The following is a 22,475-nucleotide window of genomic DNA, read 5'->3' as shown; positions in this document are numbered from 1 at the left end:
CAAGATTTCAAGTAAAGCCTCCATGTACAACAGAGTAGGGGTGGTAATGAATTTGGGCCCGTGGTATACCCGATCTAGGTCCAAGTATGGGTTTAAAAATTGGACCCATCAGGTCATGTCTAGGTCCAAATCTTGGACCCGAACACTATTTAGTTTCGAATTTGGGTCCGGTAATATTTTTCGGGTCTCAATATATGAAATATAGTTATTTTAATTTTTTGGCCGGATCGGGTCCAAGCCGGTGAATTCAGGTCCGGTCAGGTCCAGGTCGTCAAGCCCAACCCGTTGCCACTATTAACAATGCAGAAGTATGGTCGCCTACTAGCCGGACCATGGTGGACTTGGACCCAACCCACTGCATATTTTTTCGGTTGGTAATGGGCTAGGGTTGGCCTAGACCCATTTTTTGAAAACAATGCCAAGCCCTAAGCGCAGCCAGGCGCTCTAACAGGACCAAAAAGCCTGGCAAAACTAGGCCAAGTCCCTAGGGAAGCTCGAGCTTGCATAAAAGTAGGCGCGGATTGGAAGCCCATGGGCCAGGTATTGAGATTGGCATCCTTCAAAGTGTGTGTTTTGGGCTTATGAGTCCGCATTTCCTTGAGAAAAATGTTGCACCTCTAGAGCAAAAAAATCATATCATGGTGGGATACTATAGGGAAATTTATCAAAGGCGAGATGAACAATTTAACATTTTACTCGCATTTTTTAATTTAATTCTAAAATATCAAAGTAGTGGACAGAGTTTGTGTACGTGGATGCCCCACAAATAAATACAAATGCACATTAAGACCTAAACTATCATAATTCATGGAAAAACTATCAAATAAAAAAAATAAATATTGATAAAATCGTGTAAGTCGGGAATGGGGTCGGGGCATTAGTGGTTAAGGGGGCGGGTGCCTTAAAAAACGTCCCACCCTCTATTTCCATTGTTGACGTATCAATAAATAAAGAAAATGATTGTATATAACGAGATCATTTACTTTTGAAACAATAAGATCACAATTACTTATAACCATCCAGTGTGAAATCTGATAGTTGGGGTGTGTCACAAAGGTCGATAAAATTTTATTTTGAATCTTGAGTTTGGTTAATGAAATAAATGCAACCATACAATTGTCAATCTTAATTATGACCACCTTGTTCCAAAAGTACATGGTCTCGTTGTATTCTTTTTCATAAATAAATATATAAAATCATGTAAGGCAAACTTGACAAAAAAAATAAAAAATAAGATAAAAATAAAAGGTTTGTGAGGCAAAAAAATGGAAATCAATACTCTAGAGCACTGCATGAAATCAAAATCACCAAATTTCTTCAATTCAATAATGCAAAAATCAACAAATGAAAATATGTGATGGTGCGTTCAGATATTACAATCCAGGAAAGGATTCAAAAGCGCACTTTAGAGACGGATTTAAGATGGTTCAATGAATTATAAATGATATTTGTGCAATGTGAACTTATAACTAGAAGTCTTCGACACAATCATTGCATCAAAGCATAGTAAATGAACGGAATTATATAAAATATATCTAGAAAGATCATCATCATCGTCATAGTCTTTTATCAACTATTTGAGGTCGGCTAAAATATATCTAAAAGGGTGAAAATAATAAATACTATAGACGAGACTGACTATGTTTCATTTTTAGACCAAAGTACAAACACCTTTGACTGGTATATACACTAACACTTGCGGCACTACCCATGAATGCCCACATACTACATGCTACAACTGAACTCTGGTTGAAAACATCCTTTTGATCTCTAACTTTTTGAAATTCGTTAAGAACTCCGAGTATCTAAAAATATCTTCAAAAAATCATTTTTTTAGTGGAGCATATGTAAATCCATATTTTATTCTTTAAAAAAAAATTGTAAAAAAACTTATTATGTTTAACTATATCGAAACTTTATTCTCTTAATTGATTGGATATCTTTGAATTTCTACTTAGAGCCAAACACATTAAAAGTGGGGTAAGTTAAGATTTGTTTAATAAAAAACCCCTTAAAAAAATTTCACTGACATATTCATTTAAAAAGTGTGCTAATAAAAACATTAGCAATATATTCCCAAAAAAATAATGTATCAAACCAGCAATATATCTCAAAATAAAAAGGGAGAGTCAGCGAAAATTATCCTAATGAGTAATGAATAATCTTATTTTTCTCTAAATCTTGAGTAGAGAGAGATTCATTCACAACTAAAGTCTTAGGAAACCAGGAATGTTGGGTGAAACATTTAGTTTTCTTTTATATATACAAAAGCGCGATTAATTTATCATTTTCAATTTTTGTTATTTCTTCGGCATATACAACACAAATGAGGACCGTTGTTTCACATTTTTTGGGTTTTTTATGACTTAATTAATTGAAATCCTATATTGAGGGTCTTTTATCTCTTCTAACAAGAATCTTATAAATTGGGTTACAATTCGTGTTATTTGCCAATGCAGTTCTTTTGTTTAGCATTGTTATTGTCATTTCATTATGCTCCCAAACTCTCAATAGATCCATTATATGTTTTGTGTTGTGAGAATAAAGTGAACATGATTGAGATGTTTAATAAGAATATGTCAAGTATGTAAGGACAAAAATTATTATTATCCAACTCAGCTAAAATTTGGAAATGCATGATTTTTACCCATTTTTTTCATCTGACTTTTTGGAACAAAACCAATTTATTATCGGTTTTGATTTGTGTTATTACCCAAATAGTGTTATTCCGCTATGGTGGCAACCACAAAAACATACTTTAGAAAGTTGGTTGGTTTTGAGGACAATCCAAGTCTAACGTGATTTCAACATTTGTCTGTGATCACATTTCATTGGATTATAGTATCCCAAATTTCATGGGGATACTATTGAAGTTGCTAATATATAGTTTGGCAAAATAAATTGGAAGCGTGAGAGAGAAGGGGTGGCAATGGACACGGACCAGACCAGGGACTCGAGGGGTAGGCTTGATCCGAGTCCAGATATGGGTCAAAAATTTGGACTTGATGGGTTAGGTCTGGGTCCAAATCTTGCACCCGGATACTATTTGGGTTCGGGTCCAGGTCTGATAATATTTTTCGGGTCCTAATATATAAAATATATTTATATATAGTTAAATACATATATATTTTAATTTTTTGGTCGGGTCCGAATCCCACACTAAATTTTTTTGGTCCCAATCCGGGTCCAGCGGGATGTTGCTAACTGAAAGGAAAACATTATTTTAGTGCAAGGAAAATGTATGGAGAGATGCCATGGAAACAAAAAAGTGGGATTGGTGTGCTATATGCTTGAAGTTGAAAGTTGATTCAACCAAGCTGCAATATTGGTTAAACTTTAAACCATGGTTGATGCCTTGATGGTCAATGGAGACCAAGGCTTCACGTTCATTTTGTTCATGAGGCCCAACACAGTCTTCTCTAAAATTTATGGGTGGAAAAGCTCTTAACTAGAACAACAAGCACAACAATTTCCATTTCTTAAAAAACGCTAAATGTGTGTTTTACAAACAACTGTGTCATTCAAACTTGTAAGACCCTTTTTACTTTTGAAAAAGGTTTTTATAAGGTTGCAACCTTAGAATGTAGAATTAAGATAAACCTCAAAAATCCATCACAAAAAGCTGACTTGATGTTGGAAAACTTTCAAATTGATCATCTTGATATCGAGATGTACGAGTACGAAAAGAAAGAAGATTCGAGCCCTAAAACTAGTGCATATTGAAATACATTAACTGGATCATCTATTTTAAAAATTGTTAAATGTTTATAGAACTACTTGATTTGAACTATTTATCAAGTTTATGATTTTATAATTAGATATAAAAATAGCTTTTCAAACCATCTTAAGAGCTTTTTACAAAAAAATTATATTCATGATAAAAAATTTAGGTACGCCTTAATTTGATTGTTTAAGATTGCAACCTAATACAAACCACACCCTTTATACTCTCTCCTCCTTTTTTTTTTTTTTTTTTAAGTAATTAGATCACTGTTAGTTGCACCATGCAACATTAATCAGCAAGGTAAATAATGTTCATCAATTTGACCATCATTTATTCGCAGTCACAACTAGCTAATGGTATGTGCTATGCACTATGGTCCAGCTTAGATGAAAATATGTTTTATGATATCTAAAATTGGATTATTAATAACCTTAAAATTTTATGTAGTTTTTTCAGTCATTCATTTTAGTAACGATGAATTTTCAACGGTGATTCTTCTTTAGTTTTATTCGTGTCATATAGTTTCTAATTTATTTCTAAATAATCGTTTATTTTGTTGAAAAGGATCAAATGGAAAAATTGGTTCCCAACCTCGAATAAGTGGGTTATTACTGTCAATTTAATTGGGCGGCTTAATTCAAGCATATTGGCTAAATCACCCCCTCTTGTTTAAATTTATGAATGTAGAACAAGCACATTCAATTAAAAAACAAGGGAAAATTACAAAAATCCCTATTGACTCAACTTTCTTTACAACCTCACCTCAACCAATTTTTTTATTGCAACTCTTATCACAAAACATATTTTTCTAGCAAATACCCCTAAATAAAAAAGTTTTAGTTATTTGAACCAAAATACCCTTGTCTGTACACTTCCAATTGTCAGTCCGCCCATGGTCTTTCAATTTAGGTTGTCAGTTCGGCAACAAGAAAGATAGTCCAACATGAGGTGCTTGGTCTCGACACTTCCAATTGCCGTTCTGACAGTGTACTCTATGTGGGCATAGTGTGCACATGGTCAGGCACGAGGAACCCTCGGTCTGGCAAATATGCAATGGGGGGCGACAATGTTTTTACCTCAGTTCGGCACAAAGTGTTATTGATTTGTCACTTTTTTACCTCGGTTCGACTGTTAACCTATTGGAATGGGTTGTTTGAAGGGCTGGTCTTCTGACATGGGTACCAGTCCGACAATTGTTTACTACAGTTCGACATATTGTTCATGCAGTTGGGCAGCTCTGCATTAGGGTATGACAATGGTTTTATTGTACCGGTTTGGCAGTTTTTTACCGCGGTCCGGCAGTTAACCTTTGGCCATTGTACATCCTACGAGGATGTGACGTGAGCTTATACGGATAATGGGCATTGTCTAAATAACTATGACTTTTTTGACTTGATGATATTTGCTAAAAAAGTATATTTTTGGGTAAAAATTACGATTAAAAATTGATTGGGGGAGGTTGTCTAAAAAGTCCAAGTTGGAAGGATATCTGCAATTTTTCCTTAAAAAAAAAAAGGGTTTGATCATAAGCTCCGAATGACCTAGATGTATTTGTGTTTTTTCCATTCGAAAATCTCGAACAAGGGATTTTTAACACGAAAAATATATTATGGAACTAGGAATTGAACAAGCAATGGCATTGCATCATTTGGCTTAGATGTCTCAAGTAGATAAAGTTTCCCGAGCAGTGAATGCAATATTGGCCGGTAATTAGCTGGTTTGATTGGAACGAGCCAGCGGTTGGTTTCGGTTTTGGCCGGGTTGAGTGATCCGGTTTGGTATTTTTTAATTTTTTTTAAAATATAAAATCTCAAAAAACAAGATATTTGTTTATAATGCACTTTTAAATATTTTTTTATGGTAAAGATGGGAAAGTGTTTTGGCCATGAAATTTATTTGTATATTTTTAAATATTTTATAAAATTTAAAAAATATCTTTCACAAATCGATTTTTTAAAATCTATATATATATTTTTTATTAATTTTCAATTTCATTTGAATGTGTTTTGTTTAATCATATTTTACATATACTTTTCATATTTTAATTTTTTTAAAATTTTTTAATACTTTTTTGACCAGCTGAGACTTACCCAGTTAAACCAGCCTAACCAGCCAGTTTACCAATTACTAGGAGACCAGCCATTGGCCAGTTTCTGAGATTGATTCGAGTTTCCGAGATTGATTCGATTACATATTACCCCGAACTATAAGGTAATACTCATAGTATTAAGAAAATTTATCAAATTACACCTAAGATGTACAATTTAATACATTGCCGGTATCATTTCATTTATTTTCAAAATAGGCTTGAAAAAACATAGGGTCGTGGCATAATTGTAAATAGGCCAGAAATGATTGATGTGTTTGGGCATATGGGCAATATTTTTTGAATGTTCTAGAGAGGTACCAAGGTGAAATCCTTATTTTAGCCATATTTTCGTTTTCATTTTTCATTTTTATGTTATTTTAGTCTCTCTCTTATTTTCGAACTACTCTCCACTCCTTTTGGGGGGAAGCTGGGGCGGTCATATAAATAGCCCTTTAGCGGTATTTATTTCCTGCTTTTCTCTCTCCTCTGGAGTCCGAGTTTAGAGAGAGAAAATGGTGACTTCTTCAGTTGTGAATGCTTACCCTCTCTCAAGCTACACCTTCGGCACAAAGGAGCCAAAGATGGAGAAGGATACCTCCGTTGCTGAGCGCCTTGCCAGAATGAGGGTCAAGTAAGTTACATGAAAACCCTAATTTCTTTATTCTATAACTTTTTGAGAATTACTTAGTTCTCTAGGAACCCTAGCTCACTGTGCGTGAGTGTTGGGAAACCGTAAATTTGGTTTGGTTTGATTTGGGTTTCTCACTATTGGTGATGAGGTCTGTAGAAACCCTTGTTTGGTTAAATCATGAGGGATCATGGATTTCATATCTATGATGACTTTGATAGGCTTTGGATTAAATGCTAAATTTTGGGAAATGGATTTCTTGTGATGAATAACGAGTTCATTATCTCATAATAATGTAAATAGATCTGTAAACTATATATGAACTGTAAATTAGTTTATTAAAAACCCTCTTTTGTTCCATATCTGTTCCATATATCTACTACAAATGGAAACATGTTCATAATCTCTCATGACTACACAAATTCTTGATTTTGTCTATTATGACTTTGACTGTTCATTGCATGAACCTAATTCTAATTTTGTTGCTCACTATTTTGATGATTGGATTTCTTATGATTTTAAGTAGTTATTGGGACAATCAAATTTGTATATCTGATGCATGATCTTATGTATGTGTTCCCGTTGATGACCTTTGCTAACCAGTGTATCGTGACACTAAATAAGTCTTGCTTAACTTCTCAACTTCTGTGTATAGTCTTAGTCGTGTCAGTTAAATAAACTCTACTTAAACATAAAGCTTATCTCTTTGGTACATAAATACGCGTAATGAAAATCTCAATTCCATCACCCTTAAGTACCTTAATCTGAGGAAGTGATTCCTTTATGAAGGTTTCCACAGATCCAACTGAAATGCACTTGTTGCTGCAACGTTGATGTAGTGGCCATAAACCCAACTAATCCACCCAAACAAAAAAGAACGCTTACTTTGTGAATGAAAATGGAAGGTGGTTGATTGAACAAGAGGATGCTAGGAATAAAAGAAAATTGAAATATATATTATTTATTTCGAAGTTTTGAGGTGCCAAAATATTTTTTTTAAAAGGATTATTTTGTGAACCACACGTGTTGTGAAGTTTAGCAAAGGCTTATTTCACTATTAGCTGACCAAGTTGTTTGATGGATTATTCTTATTATGTATAAGCTTTATGGACATGCATGATATTGGTAGTCGATCTCTTGATTATTGTAACTAGCTTTTAAGATTTTGATATTATGTGTCCTTTGCATCATCATGTAAATTTGATCTCTCATGACCTTGAGAAGGTTTGCGGAAGCCCTAATGTAGACGTTCTTTAGGATCTTTTATGTGTATAAAAAACCCGAAGTCAATATCTTTCATGTATTAAGTCTGTCACGCTTAGTCACCATGTGTTAGCACCTTCTGTGCAACATGTGCAATAGGAAGTAGATAACCCAGATTGATGGACTTGTTCCATCTCAGAGGACTTGTCCATTCGGCCAACTTCATATTTGCTTTATATTCTTGCTGCATTTTGTAAGACAACTTGCTATGTCAGGAATAGCTTGTCAAGGGGCTTAAATTTTATTTCTTCCATAGTTCAATCTCCCAAGTCATTCTCTTGTAGATTTTTTGTAATAGGTTTGATTTATAGTATGTCCTGTCGAAGTTTATGTTGTGCTCATTTTTTTTTCACAAAGAAATTTCTTGGTACGGAATTAATTTATTTTGCTCATTTGGAAAGGGCACGTTTTTGAAGGGGAGAAAGTTTTTGTTCAACCTATTTTATTAACACGTATAGTGAAAAATTTCATATTATGAGGGTTCAATTTTTTATATTTGTCCACTGAAATTTCCATATTCTTTGTCTCCACATGGCATTCATTGTCTATATGTGTAATTAGCGAGGATTCTTTTGTTGCCTTTATAGTTCTACTTGGTTTCCCTAGTTTGGAATTGGGGATCACTATTTTTTGGGGGTTAGTGGGATTGAGTTCTATAATCAACTAATCTACTAACCAAGAGGTTAGTTTTTAGGGAAAATATATCTTTAGGGGTTATAAATCCTTGCAAAATAATTAAGGGGCTCAAAACTACCCAATTGACAATAGAGGGTTGTTCTTAATTTCAATTTTATTATAGTACATTCTCAGAAAATATCATAAAAAATGTCCAAATTGTGCCTACTCAAGGTTGGGAACTGTAGAACAAGTAAGGGCATTTTAATAATTAGACCATCCCAACCAAAAGATGATAATACTCATGCTTGTTAAAGATAGATCAAATTACTTAAATGCCCTTTACTTATTTGGGTTTCCACCCAAGAGAAGAGTAATTTAGTTATTTTGAGTTGGTTTTTTTTTTTTTTTTATAAGAGATAGCTTTAAAAGGTAAACCCTATTAGAATATTTTCACCCACTTAATGAATTTGTGAGAGGTTTTGAATGTTAGCTATATAGATCCCGTACAATGCATGTAAATAAAATTTTTTTACCTACTACCATGGTGGGTCTATTTACAAGCTCCACTCACGCTCAAATTGCATTTTCATTCCCCCATTAACCCACCCCAATCTTAACTCTAACTTTATTGAAGGGGAAATCTCAAAGATAATTGGTGCCCATTCGAACCTCAATTTATTGGATTTGGGCTTCAACAATTTTGCAGGATCAGTGCCTCTGGAGATTGGCAATCTCACCAAGATTCACTTCATTTCTCTCTACTTAAATATACTCCATGGTACGATTTCTTATCAGCTTGGCAATCTGAAAAAGGTATGGTACATCGACCTTGGACTAAACAACCTTACATCTCCTGATTCATCAAGCTTTCCTGAGATGGTGTCGCTTAATCACCTCTCTCTCCACGATAACTTCTTAACCTAGTTCCCATCTTCGTTTCTTGATGAGAAAAATTGGTATACTTGGATTTGTCTTACAATTCATTATCTAGTTCAATACCAAGTCAATTCTTTTCTAGTGTAGAAAACCTAGAGTTCATCAACCTCAGTCATAATTTATTTCAAGGTCCTATTCCTGTTGAACTAAAGAATCTAACCAAACTTCAGGAACTTCGACTAGGTTCAAACAATCTCTTGGGGTCTATTCCTCATGAAATCGGTTTCACATTTGGTTTTCAAACCCTTGATTTGAGTGGGAACCGATTTTAGGTGGATCCATCCTCGCATTTCTTGGTCAACTTCAGGCTCTTGAGGGGCTAGACCTTTCCCAAGTGTTGGTTCCATCTCAACTTGGGCTTTGCAAAAACCTGAAGTACTTAGACGTCAGTTACAATAATATAACTTGTTCCATGCACCCTCGTCATTGAGTTCCTTGAGTAACATTTTTGAGTTGGATATCAGTTCGAATAGGATTGGTCATGTGATTCCAGCACGGCTTAATGGGAATTGGACCGATCTAACTACCTTTTACCCTGTATCTTCATGACAATTTACTCGCAGGAATTATCCCTTAGAAATTGGCCTTCTCAAAAAGCTTTAGAAATTGGCCTTCTCAAAAAGCTCTGTTTCCTTTGCATTTATTCGAACTAGATTTTGGGTCCAATCCTCGAGAACTTGGAAATCTCACTAATCTTGAGGAATTGTATCTTTCAAGGAATTACTTGATGGTTTGCTCCATTCTTCCATAGGAAACCTTCTCAAGTTTAATAAATTGTACATGAATAATAACCTTCTTGTGGGTTCTCTTCCTTCTTCCATTGGAAACGTTTCCCAGGTTATTGATTTGGAGCTATCCAGTAACCATCTTTTGGGATCGGTCCCTTCCTCCATTGGAAACCCTTCTAAGATTACAGTTTTGGACATATCTCACAACAATCTCATGGGATCTCTTCCTCCTGAGAATTGGAATCTTGAATAGATTGAAGCCATCTCGGAGTTGTCGGTTTCTTTTAACTGCCAAAACTCAATTTACTCATGGCCCCATAACTCAGCCACAGTAAGGACGAGATTTACTCAATCCAAAGGGCCAACCAAGTGTATAGGAAAAGCTAACAAATTCCTGTGTAGCTTTTATTTCTAGCTCAAGCTTAGAATGCAAGTTATGGCCAAGATAAAAAATAGTGCAAGCAATAAAGAAAGAAAAAAATATGGCTGTTAAAATTGCTACAACTGTGAAAGATGAGAGCCATGAAACTCTCGGCTAGACTCTCTCTCATATTTGAGTTTCATGGCTTTGATCTTTCACAATTGTAGCTATTTAAACAACCACACTTTTTTATCTTTCTTTATTGCTTTCACGATTGTCTATCTCGACCGTAACTTGCATTCTAAGCTTGAGCTTGAAACAGGGACAAGGCAGGGATTTGTTAGCTTTCCTTGTACACTTGGCCGGGGCTTTGGATTGAGTAAATTTTGTCCTTACTTTGGTTGAGTTATGAGGGATGTAAGTAAATTGAGTTTTGGCGGTCAAAAGGAACCAACGTCCACCACATTGACTCATGGTTCGAGTTTTCAAGGCCCTGTTTTCATTAGCAACACTTGTATGGTGGATTGCTGTATTTGCAATAGAAGTGTGAAAATTTTTAATTGACAATATTGGGTATCAATGCAAGTTCAGTTGTAACCCATTTATTTGTTTCACTGAGTAGATGAAAGTCATGGCATCAAAGAGTTTAATGGCTGAGCTCCTAAAGGTCGAGAAGTTTAATGGTTTAAACTGAGCCTTATGGAAGAAAAAATTGGGTATATTCTTGACGAGGAAGGATGCAGCCATATATGCTCACCTCCACTTGTCCTTAAGAACCTAGTGGTTATGATGGCCATGCCACAAGGGATATCTATGCTCATCAAAACTCATCAGTGGGGCCTCTCTTACTTACCTCACTGAAAAGTTCACATACTCACAAAGAGGAAGAACAAGGACCAGGGTTTTGCATATATATACCTAGTGGTTATGATGGCCAAGCCACAAGGGATATCTATGCTCATCAAAACTCATCAGTGGGCCTCTTTTACTTACCTCACTGAAAGGTTCACATACTCACAGAGAGGAAGAACAAGGACCGGGGTTTGCACATATATATATATATATATATATATAGGGCAATGATTTCATGCAACCGTTGTATAGTAATATGATGCAACAACCTAAAAAAACCATCTTATGGTCATTTGTTTGATCCAAATTGTGAAATATACAGTCTTTTCATTCTAATGAACAATCACAAAAAAAAAGAAAAAATTGAAAACACAACCCAAAAAGTATTTTTTTAGCCTAATTAACATAGGCCGTTCATTTTGGTGAGATGCTTAGATCTAGGCCTTATAAGGATTTTTTCATTTCCAATTTTTTTGGATGGCTTTATTATCATTAGATGAACAATGTTAAAAAGAAAAAAATGATTTTGAGTTTATAAAGGCTAAGATCTTGAAATTCACAAAATGAATGGTCTAGATTCGTTTTTGGAGGGGACTCATTTTGACCATATCTAGGGTTAAAATTGAACTTTTGTTTTTGGGGGGATTGATTTTTGAGATGAAGAGAGTGTGTGTGCAAAATTTGAGGTCATACAAATACCACAAACATGGTTTTCTAGAAGTGTCGTTGCATTGTACTATGGTACAACCGTTGCTGGTTCGTTGCTCATATATATATATATATATATGCTACAGTGTTTTGCCCCTGACATGCTATGTCCATGATGGTTTTGCCTAAAAATCGTGTACGAGAGCCGTGGCAGTCCCCGTATATTTTTTGCGTCAATTTTTCGTGAAAAAACCTTGTCATGGACATGCTATATCTATGACGGGCTGCCACAGACATGCTATGTCCATGACGATCTTTAATCCACACTGTCCGAAAAAATTGGACGGCGTCGACCCTGTGGGCGAAAATACTGTTCATTTTCTCCCATTGACATTTTTTAGTCTCTTCCATTTATATATATATATATATATATATATATATATATATATATATATATATATATATATATATATATATATATATATATATATATATATATATATATATATATATATATATATATATAGAGAGAGAGAGAGAGAGAGAGAGAGAGAGAGAGAGAGAGACTCTAAAACTGAGTGAAACTCTAGAAGTGTAGGCCCTCATTCCGTCATTTTTTTTCTGCTGAGATTTTACTTGCGCAATGGGGAGTCGAGAAGACTCTTGCTTATGTTTGGTGCAACGTTGATTTGAGGAGATTGGAGTGGGATGTGCGACCTCCTTGGAGGAGTTCTAAGGTGATTTTATAGTTGGTTTGTTTTGTTCTATTGATTTTATTGTCCAATATGGTATTTTTTGCATGGACATGGAAGTTTGCTAGGTTTCATTTTTGTTCGTGTTTTCTTGTCGAAGAGTTTGAATTTTCACGATGAGATATTGTCCATAGCAACACTTGTATGGTGATTTGTTGTATTTGCAATAGAATTGTGCAAATTTTTAATCGACAATACTGGGTATTAATCTCTGAGTAGATGAAAGTCATGGCTTCAAAGAATTTTATGGCTGAGCTCCTAAAGGTCGAGAAGTTTATTGTTTTAAACTGAGCCTCATGAAAAGACAAAATTCAATATATGTTTGACGAGGAAAGATGCAGCCATATATGTTCACCTCCACTTGTTCTTATCAACCTGGTGGTTATGATGGCCAACCACAAGGGATATCTATGCTCAACAAAACACATCAGTGGGGCATGTCTTACATACCTTGATGAAAGGTGCACATACTCACAAGTACCTTGAGAAAGGCTTTGTGACATGTTCCTTGACCATGAAAGCTTTGGCAATACCTGCGTGTGTAACTTGCTGAGTTCTTTGCCAGATTCTTTGGAGGTCTTTACAGCTTCACTTGCAGAAAGTGGTTCATCTCTCAAGCTTGAGGAAGTAATCAAACTACTTAAGGCAGATGTAGAGGGGAGGAATTCTAGAGCAAATACTGACTCTTAAAACATTGTGTATATGGTAAGCCTAAAACCCCAAGCACATACAAGGGGAAAAAAAGGATTTTCTAGATGGAAGAAAAACTACCTCTTGTAAATGATAAGGATAAAGCCTGAGCCACTGAAAATCAAAAGAGGGATTGTAAGAAGATGAAATGTTGTAGCCGTGCTATGTTTGGGCAGATAACTGAATATTGTAAGAATAAGGCAACAACTAAGCCTCTTCTTCTTCCTTTTTTTCTCTCTTTTTTTATTTTTTGAGGCATAGCAAGAGCCAGTAATGGTCTTAGAAGCCTTGTTGATTAAATGTGTCGAGAGTGGGTTGAATTGCCTCATGATCAAAGTATGATTCGAAACAAAAATTTGTATGCTCTTGAGATGAGGAAAAGTCTGATCTTATTCTTTTAACTCTCACATTCCAAGGACAATGGTAAAAGTTAGAAGCGATTCTATTGATGGAAAACTTATCATGTCCAGGTTATTTTTTGATGGTCTGTTTGTTCTTAATTTGGTCTTAATGAGTATTCCATTGCTTATGTTTCGTCTTGCGATGATGGATGTGAGGACAATTCTTACATGTGATGTATAAGGCTTGGCCACATCATTTGCAAGCATATAGAGAGGCCTAGGAGAGTAAAGTTTTTGCAAAATCTCAAAGGGATTTTTTCAAGATTCTATTAATTGTGTGTGCAAGGTAAAGTAGATTAAAAGATCCTATTCAAAAGCTCAAATAGCTGTTTGTGTGTTAGATGTCATTACAATGTTGCTTCGAAAGGTGACAAGAGGCACTTCATCACTTTTATTGATGACCCCTTGTGATATGACCACATTTACCGCCTGAAAAATAAATCTAGAGCCTTAGAGAGCTTTGGAGACTACTGTGCAGCAGGAGAAAACCAAACCAATAGGAAATTTATAGTTTTATGTCCTATAAAGGAGGAGAATAGTCATTTCTAGTTGTTTAGAGTGTTTTGCACTAGGCATAAGATTATCCATCAATATACTTGCCTAATACACTTGAACAACTTGTGGTGGCTGGGATAGAATAGGATCCCAGTTGAGATGGTGACGAGCATGATTTGACACTTAAAACCATACTAGATTTTTGAGGTAAGGTTGTGTTGACTGCGGGTTACGTCCTGAATAGGATTCCCACTAAAATAGTGCCTCTGTCACTTACGAGATTTTCACTTGTCGTGCTCTGCACCTTGATCACCTCAGCATTTGTGGTTGTTTTGCTCTTGCCTTGTTCCTTCCCTGAATACGTCCGCAACAGAACCCAAACTATTAAGTGCATTTTTATGGGTATGCCCTGCATGGAAATGGGTTTCCTTTCTACTATCTCGAAAATGGGTCTGTCATTGAGAGTAGAGATACCAATTTTTTTCAAGGATGAATTCCTTGAAAGATGCTACATCCAAAAGAGAGCTGAATTCTATGAGAAAAGTAGTTGAGAGATATAGATATAAGCCCCACCTCAACTGAGTATAGTATCCAAAATCAGAAAATTTGTTGGATGTTTGGGGATGTTGAGGAGTTTGTGTACCGCTTATTGCTGCACTGAGCTCGCTTTCTCTCCTTTCCCATGCCCCTGGGGTTATTCATGCCCTTTTCTTTTTTTTTTCATTTGGGTTATTGGTTGTCATCTTCACATGAAGCACTATGTAATATGATGTTTGTGTCATGTCGTGATTTTTTGAAGCATCTTTAAAGATGGAATAAATTTCATTTGAGGTTGGGCTCAACTAGTAACTGAAAATGTTAAATGATTACTGTTGTCTGGAAGAGAGTACCTTGGGAATAGAGCATTCACTAGGTTTGTTTGCAACAGTCTCTAAGGTAGTCGGTCTCTATGGCAGTTGTCAATCTTATTTGTTGCCAAATTTTGATGCAAATTTTCCTGGGTCCTTGATGGTTGAGAGAAGTTAGTTGAATGTAGTTGATGGACTCATTGCTTAATTTAGGAGAATTGCCGACATTGTGAAGGAGATGCTTGTGACTGCACATCAAGTTGCAAATGGGGTTGTTGACTCCTCCGTGAAGTAAGGGGTGGACAGAGAGAGGGAAGGGTTGAGATGAACTCCATGTCTTGGACTAAGATGTAAGTTGGATTATCAAATATAGGGATAAAGAGGGCATAGAACATATCAATGGGGATGATCCTACTTCCACTTCATAACCCCTTGTCCTTGTCTTTTCATGCACTGTTTGAAAATTCTACTAATTAAAAAAGGAACATGGACGTGCTTGCAAGGCAAAAGGGCCAGCTGAGATGGACTTGTGAATAAAGTGATAGCAGCGGGAGGAATTTTGAGACGTGGTGAAAAGCAAGAAACCAGAAGTTATCAACATGTTATCTCATGGATGAAAGGGTTATGACCTTATGGATGTGCTATTGGGCATCAATGTGTGATGGAATGGAAATTTACCTTAACTTTATGTTCATGGGGACTTTTTCTCTTCCCATGTTCTGTTCCAGTCCTCAGGCATCAATAGGAATTGATGAGAGCGAAATGGAACCCCATACAATCCAATTGAAATTGTCATTTCTTACCAGTATGTTTTCTTCAATTTCTATAACTTTATGTTTACGGGGACTTTTTCTATTGGCCTTTTTCTGTTCCAGTCCTCAGGTAGCCATAGGAATGGATGAGAGCAGAATGGAACCTCATATAATCCAATTAAAAATCGTCATTTCTTGTTAGTCTGTTATCCTCAATTTCCACTACACATTCCTAATGGGTGATGGGATGTTTTTTGGTTTCCTGAGAATCTGATCCCCATTATTGATCCTTCTTAAAGTACTTCATTAGGCAGCTATTCTTGTACCATTTTACTTGTGATAGATGTATAAGTAGGGGATGTCTGCTATAATGAACTGGGCTATGGACAAATTGTCCCCCATTGGGTTGTCAACATCTTCTAATCCACTGAAATGATGAACCGTGATAAGAGTGAATGTTTTCCACTACTGGGGTCATGTCTTGTTTTGGTGAGCCCACTCTACCATGTTCTACGTCATTTCAGTGGACACTGGTGAACCAATGGGCTATGTTTTTCTGAGAACATACTATAGAGATGTTTGTGCTGTATTGAGGAAAATCCAAGCGACTATATTGGTCGCTGACTTCTGAATTCTGATAATTAAGAAAGATTGTTTAGCTTCGCATGTATTTGCTATGGAAGTTGCTCTTAGTTACTCCTTATCCTTAAGATTGTTTTTCCTCGATACAGTGTTATCTGTTTTATGTTAGAAATATTGCCTGCTTTCTTTTATATCACATTAATTATCCTCTATACTGGGCATTGTGCTTCCAAGGGTGGTCACCTTGACTTGGCATATAGTCTCCGGATTTTCTCGAGCATATCATAACTTTGACGAGTTGATATTCCTTATTGTCAAATTCTATCAAATCTTGAAGTTCAGTTATTCTGAATCCTACTGCTATATTATATCATACTGCTATACTATCTAAAAAAAATGCATTTGGTCATATCATTTCTATTGATATATCTGCAATCTATTATTGATTAAGATAGTAATTTTTCTTGTTCAGCAATTAAGTGACTCAGTCCCATTATGCTTAGTATTTTTGTTATTCATCGCAGCTATATGAAAGAGGGCATGAGAACAAGTGTGGAAGCGATTCTACTGGTTAGTTCCCACTGTTTCTATTTATATCCTATCAACAGCCATTCTAAATTTACTTTTTTTGAATATGTTACATGATTATCTTGTGTATGATTTGGGGAAATGTTATTATATTATGCAGCCTTTATCTTTATGCCTTTTCTTTAATGGGCTATATTGCCTGGCTGTGGGCATTCTTTTACTGCGTCCTCTACTGCACTTGAAGCTCCTGCCCAATTAGTACGTAAGAGATGAGATTCATCTTGATGTTTTCTCCCAGTGCTCTCTTCCTATTCCACACTTCTAACCCTTCCAAAGAAATTGTCAGGACACTTATCTTTCAAAACAAAATGAAATGAGGGTCATCAGAAACTTGGGAGGAACATGTGAGGGGCTTTGTGGTTGACAAAAATCCTCAAGTCTTTTCTGAAAGCACATAATTTTGTTCAAGTTTTTTATTATTTCATATTCTATTGTTAGTTTGTTTGCTCCTCTTGGAGCAAGTTGATGTAAATGGTTTCTCCAATCAATATAAATTACATAACAAAAAAAGGAGAAAATCATATCATGTGATATTTTTGCATAAAATTTAAAGTTTCAATCCTTGTAATCTGTATTGTGTTTCAATGAACATTTAAGAGTTCTAGGATGTATATGTTTGACTTATTTTGTTCTCTCTTTGCAAAGTGATATGTAGTTTTGGTATGACGCAGGTACAGGAACATAACCATCCACATATACTACTACTTCAAATTGGAAATACCTTCTGTAAGCTCCCTGGTGGGCGTCTGAAGCCTGGAGAGAATGGTGAGCCTTTGTGGTTGCTATCTTTATTTTTGCAAACACTTCTCACACAACTGCTGCTTTCTTGAAGTTTAAATTTCTTGAATGTTGTCATTTGAGTGTTCTTATCAGCGCTTCCTGAATCTTGCAGAAATTGAGGGCCTAAAACGCAAATTGTCAAGTAAATTGGCTGCCAATGCTGCTGCCCTCCAGCCTGATTGGCAGGTAGTAATTCTTACTGTCGTTAAATGTGCATTGATTTATTTTAGTTTGATGTTTTTTCTTTTCATCTGCTTATTGTAGTGCCCACAGATTACAATGACTGGTAATGCTCATGAACATTGTATTGCTAATTATCAGCAAAAATAAAATAAAATTGAAGAATGTTTGAAGTTTTGTTCTTTTGGAATGGAGGGGCATAGAAGGTTACTATATAAAAAGTGACCCATGTATATGAAATTTTACCATATCTACTCTTTCTCTCTCTCTAATTTCGGAAGTCTTTTTTTTTTGAGATGATTTAAGTCTTTTATGTGTTTTTTGCAAAACACATGCCACCGTTTGTGCCGTGTGTATGGAATTCGTACTTATTCTGGGGTCTGGCACAGATTTTGTGTGTGATCATTGTATCGACTCACATTTATGGGTTTGTTGGCCTTGTCACAGATTGGAGAATGTGTGGCCATATGGTGGAGGCCGAACTTTGAAACCATAATGTACCCATACTGCCCTCCGCACATCACCAAACCTAAGGTTGGAACCTGCTTGTGTGTGTGTGTGTGTGTGTGGCGAGAGAGAGAGAGAGAGAGAGAGAGAGAGAGAGAGCCCCTTCAATCGGGTAACTTTATGTCATTCCTTTTTTGACATTAAATGCCATTCCAAATGCTTTTTAGACTAGGTATTTCATGTCATTTATCATATCAAGGGCAATCATAGACCTAGGTCTGATTTCAGCATCAAATGTTGTGATATTTCTTTATAGGGTGTGGTTTGTATGAGGTTGAGGCTGTAAATGATCAAAGTAAGGCGTAGTTCTAAATATCAATGTTGTCATATTCACTTCGGAGCTTGCTTCGGTTTGGTTTAAAAAATGAAGCGATTTGGTGCTTCGGCTGTTTCGGGGGAAGACTTCGGTTCTTATTTATTTATTTTATATAAATAAAAAATTATTTTTAAATTTTATAAAAATAAAAAATCAATAATATATAAACTTATTACTACACTTAATAATAAATAAAATAGTTAAAATATTATTTTAATACTACTAAAATTAAAAGTACTTGAATAATTCTTTTAAATTTAAAAAATATCATTACTTTTTACTTTTGCTTTGAGCCTGGTCAAAGCCCATAAGGTGGAAATGCTTTGTTTTTTTACATCTCTATATGTGTCAAAGAATGTAAGATGTCATTTTCCTTTTTGTATTTTACATAGGTGCCATTCAACAGTTACACATCCTTTTGCTTATGGAAAGTTTAAAAAAGTTACAAGTACCAAAGGAAGAACACTCTTCCGTATTTGGTTCGCTTTGCTATGGAGGGTAAACCTGAAGACTTCAGGTTCTTCGCCCGAAGCGAAGCGAAGATAACAACAGTGCTAAATATTGTTGAAAGATGATTTTTCAGTTGCAAAAATCTTTACTTTATGATGGCCTGAAAATTTATTTTCATCTCTAATTATAAAATTTAAAGCTTCAAAAATAGTGTAGATTGAGTAGATTGATGGCCCAGAACATGCATTAGTAGAAGCACTATTTCCTAGACTTGAAATCCAATTTTTTTTTGTCTATAGAGCTCAAGATCGGGATGATCGATTTGAGGGTTTTTTGACATCAAAACTCTTTCTAGTGAATTTTTGAGGCCTTAATTTGTTTGTTTAGGGCCTCAACCTTATATAAACATTTTCCTTATATAGACTTTTTCCTTCTTCATTTGCATCTCACATCTGTACATGCGATTCTCGGTGCATAAGAGATAAGGTATTTCCTTCATTTTCCTTGAAATCCCTACAACACTAACGATCAGGAAGGAAAAAAGGAGAAGAAACCATCGGCAGTTTATGAAGGTCATTTTTTGTTATGAATGTGGAACACATGACGTTTTCTCTTTAGAAGGCTGCATGTACTGTGCCTCTCTCTTAGTTGTTGTTTAGATTGTTTTCTAGTATCCTTTCTCTGCTTGGCTTGTATGGACAGTTTTCTTAATCCTTTCTCTGCTTGGCTCAGTGAATCTTTTTCTGATCCAGGAATGTAAGAAGCTTTTCCTTGTTCACTTGTCTGAGAGGGAGTACTTTGCAGTGCCCAAAAACTTGAAACTGCTTGCTGTTCCCCTATTTGAGCTTTATGACAATGTTCAGGTATGCTCGATGCTCTTTTTGGGCCTTGTTGTTCTTTTGTTTCTCCTGTTTTGGATGGGTGAAAGTGGTTGGATGGGCAGGAGGCTGTTGATTTCTAGCTCTCTCTCTCTCTCCCCACACAGGTTTGGCATTTGTGCAGAGAGAGAGATTCTTGTGCTTTATCCTTTTCCTGATGAAGTAGGATCCAAATTGATCATTCCTTCCCTTCAAAGCCCTCAGTAAGAGGGGAGAGACAGATTATGCCCAAAGATGTTCCTTTCACCCAATAAAATAGGATCAAAATCCGTCATTTCTTCCCTTTAAATGCCTCAGGTTGCAATATCTTCTTGGGTTTCAAAAGCATGCTGCATTTTTTGTGATTGTAAGCAACTGGATAGATTAATTTATATAATCATCCATTTAAAAATATGTTTCTATTACGGGGAGAGAGAAAAACTCTCCAATGGGGGGTCTTTGAATGAAAAAAGAAAATACAATCTGGTCTTTGTTTTTGGTTTTTTGACAAATGGTGGAATTTGGTTGCAGAGATATGGGCCTGTCATCTCCACCATCCCGCAACAATTATCAAGGTTTCAGTTCAACATGATCAATGCATGAAAACTTCAGAGCTTTCAGCTATTGATTTCCTTGACTGCTTGACTTTTGTGGCCATCAGATGCTCCCCAAACTAAAGCTAAATTATAACAGCAATTGGTCTCTCTCTGATGCACGATGAACCAAGTGTTGTGTTTGATTAATTGACATTGATAACCACGAAGCCAGACACGATACTTTGGCTGTATTCCTGATAGACATGTTATGCAAGGATGCATAATTATGTGGTGAGGGCATCAAGTATATATATATATATAGAGAGAGAGGGATTTAAGGCAAAGTGCTCACGAAAGCTAAAGTGGGTACGAGACCACAAACATCCGTTGCAAGAATGCGTTCCTGTAGCCTTGAACCCACTTTTAGGACAAAGTTGGTTTATGAACTTCGTCTGTTGACTATATTTTTGGGGCTTGTTAATGGTTTCTTGATTGAAATGTATGATTGAATTTCATTAAAAGTTTGTGTAATATCTTCCTCAAGATTTGTTTGATGATTCGTCTTTTTTCATGTCATTGAGAGTGAGAGGGAGAAAGGGGCAGAGAATTTTGTAATTACTATTATTATTATTATTGTTGTTATTATTATTATTATTATTAGGGTGTGGTTTTTATAAGGTTTACACCTTTTAACAATCCAATTAAGGTACACCTTAAATTTTATCATCACATGTAATTTTGGTGTAGAAAATTAATAGAATCATCTCAATCTATTTTCATATCTGATAATGAAATTTTAAACAAAAAAAATAGTTAAAATCAATTAGATCTATAAACACATGAGAATCTTGAAAATGGATGGTCTAGGTAATGTGTTGCAAGATGCATTATTTATGGGATTCAAAATATTTTTTTTGTTTTTGTTTTTGTTTTTATGTTCATATATCTCGATGTTGAGATTATCAATTAGAAGGTTTTTAAATATTAAAACAGCTTTTACGGATGGATTTTTGAGGTGGTGAACTTTGATGGCTAGCACTAATTTTTTAGCAAGAATGATGAATAAATTAATTTGACAAAAGATGAAGAGTCTATGAAGCTATCTAATGGTTATTGGTTTGGTGAACAGATGATTTTGATATCAAGATAGAAATTATTGAATTTGGTGGTATCTAAATTCATCCACCAAGAAATCCCATAGTTTGTGGGATTGATCGAGATTGATCCATATTATGTGGGATTGAGATATTTCGATTGACATTGATAAGTTTTTTAAAGGAAATAGAAATCCAAAAAGATTAGGACTTCTGAATTTATATGTTGGGTTTTGAGATATATACAAGATTTATAGGAAGTTTTTTATTTAGTATGGATTATATATATGAAATGAAAGTGCAGAGAATTTGAGTATGTTATTTGAATCACCATATCAAAATGGCAGTTTCTTTAGAGAGAGAAAGCGAGATAGAGCCTCTTGTATATAAGATGCAATTTTGAGAGAAGAGATACTCTTATCATGTCAAATATAATTTCCAAAGGGTTCAACTGGATCGGAATGATCACCAGCAAGTCTGGTCCATTTCAGATGACACTGATCGCAATCTTAACAATTAAATTTGATGGTCTATAGTGCTAGTTAGATAATCGAAAACGTTATTGACTTTATTGACGCTATTCATGAATAAGACTATTTATGGATTTGAATCTGTTTCAATATATTAATTGTTAATATTTCTCAATTAGAAATTTCATTTTATAGTCACTTAGAATTATCAATCAAAATGTAAAAAATGTGAGTTTTTACAGTTATACTCATGTAACAAAATTATTCTAATTATGAAACCGCACCCATTTAAAAAAGCATATTACTAATTTCATTATTTCTTAAAAAGCA

At 35.2% G+C, this 22,475-nt stretch overlaps 1 protein-coding gene across 1 annotated transcript; it reads left to right on the top strand.

The window, feature by feature from the left end:
- The first annotated feature begins 6,297 nt into the window (after positions 1-6,297).
- Positions 6,298-21,124, top strand: LOC18423063 (Cleavage/polyadenylation specificity factor, 25kDa subunit). The gene is made up of 7 exons (XM_006827640.4): positions 6,298-6,444; positions 16,892-16,937; positions 17,627-17,720; positions 17,848-17,921; positions 18,363-18,449; positions 19,941-20,051; positions 20,577-21,124. Exons 1-7 carry the CDS (start codon positions 6,326-6,328, stop codon positions 20,646-20,648), a joined length of 603 nt encoding a protein of 200 aa, XP_006827703.1. The 5' UTR covers positions 6,298-6,325; the 3' UTR covers positions 20,649-21,124.
- The last annotated feature ends 1,351 nt before the right edge of the window (positions 21,125-22,475 follow it).

The sequence above is a fragment of the Amborella trichopoda genome, chromosome 7 (assembly GCF_054954075.1).
Source record: "Amborella trichopoda isolate Santa Cruz 75 chromosome 7, AtrichopodaSantaCruz75HAP2 v2.0, whole genome shotgun sequence".
Taxonomy (NCBI): Eukaryota; Viridiplantae; Streptophyta; class Magnoliopsida; order Amborellales; family Amborellaceae; genus Amborella; species Amborella trichopoda.
The sequence above is the reverse complement of the archived record's forward strand: the minus strand, read 5'-3'. Positions and strand labels throughout refer to the sequence as shown.

What these genes read in the sequence shown, in the direction of transcription:
- LOC18423063 (XM_006827640.4), top strand. Translation starts at nt 6,326, where the DNA reads ATGGTGACTTCTTCAGTTGTGAATGCTTACCCTCTCTCAAGCTACACC. An exon ending in CCCTCCAGCCTGATTGGCAG is followed by an intron (nt 17,922 to 18,362) that starts GTAGTAATTCTT and finishes GCCTTGTCACAG; the next exon opens with ATTGGAGAATGTGTGGCCAT. An exon ending in CGCACATCACCAAACCTAAG is followed by an intron (nt 18,450 to 19,940) that starts GTTGGAACCTGC and finishes TTTCTGATCCAG; the next exon opens with GAATGTAAGAAGCTTTTCCT.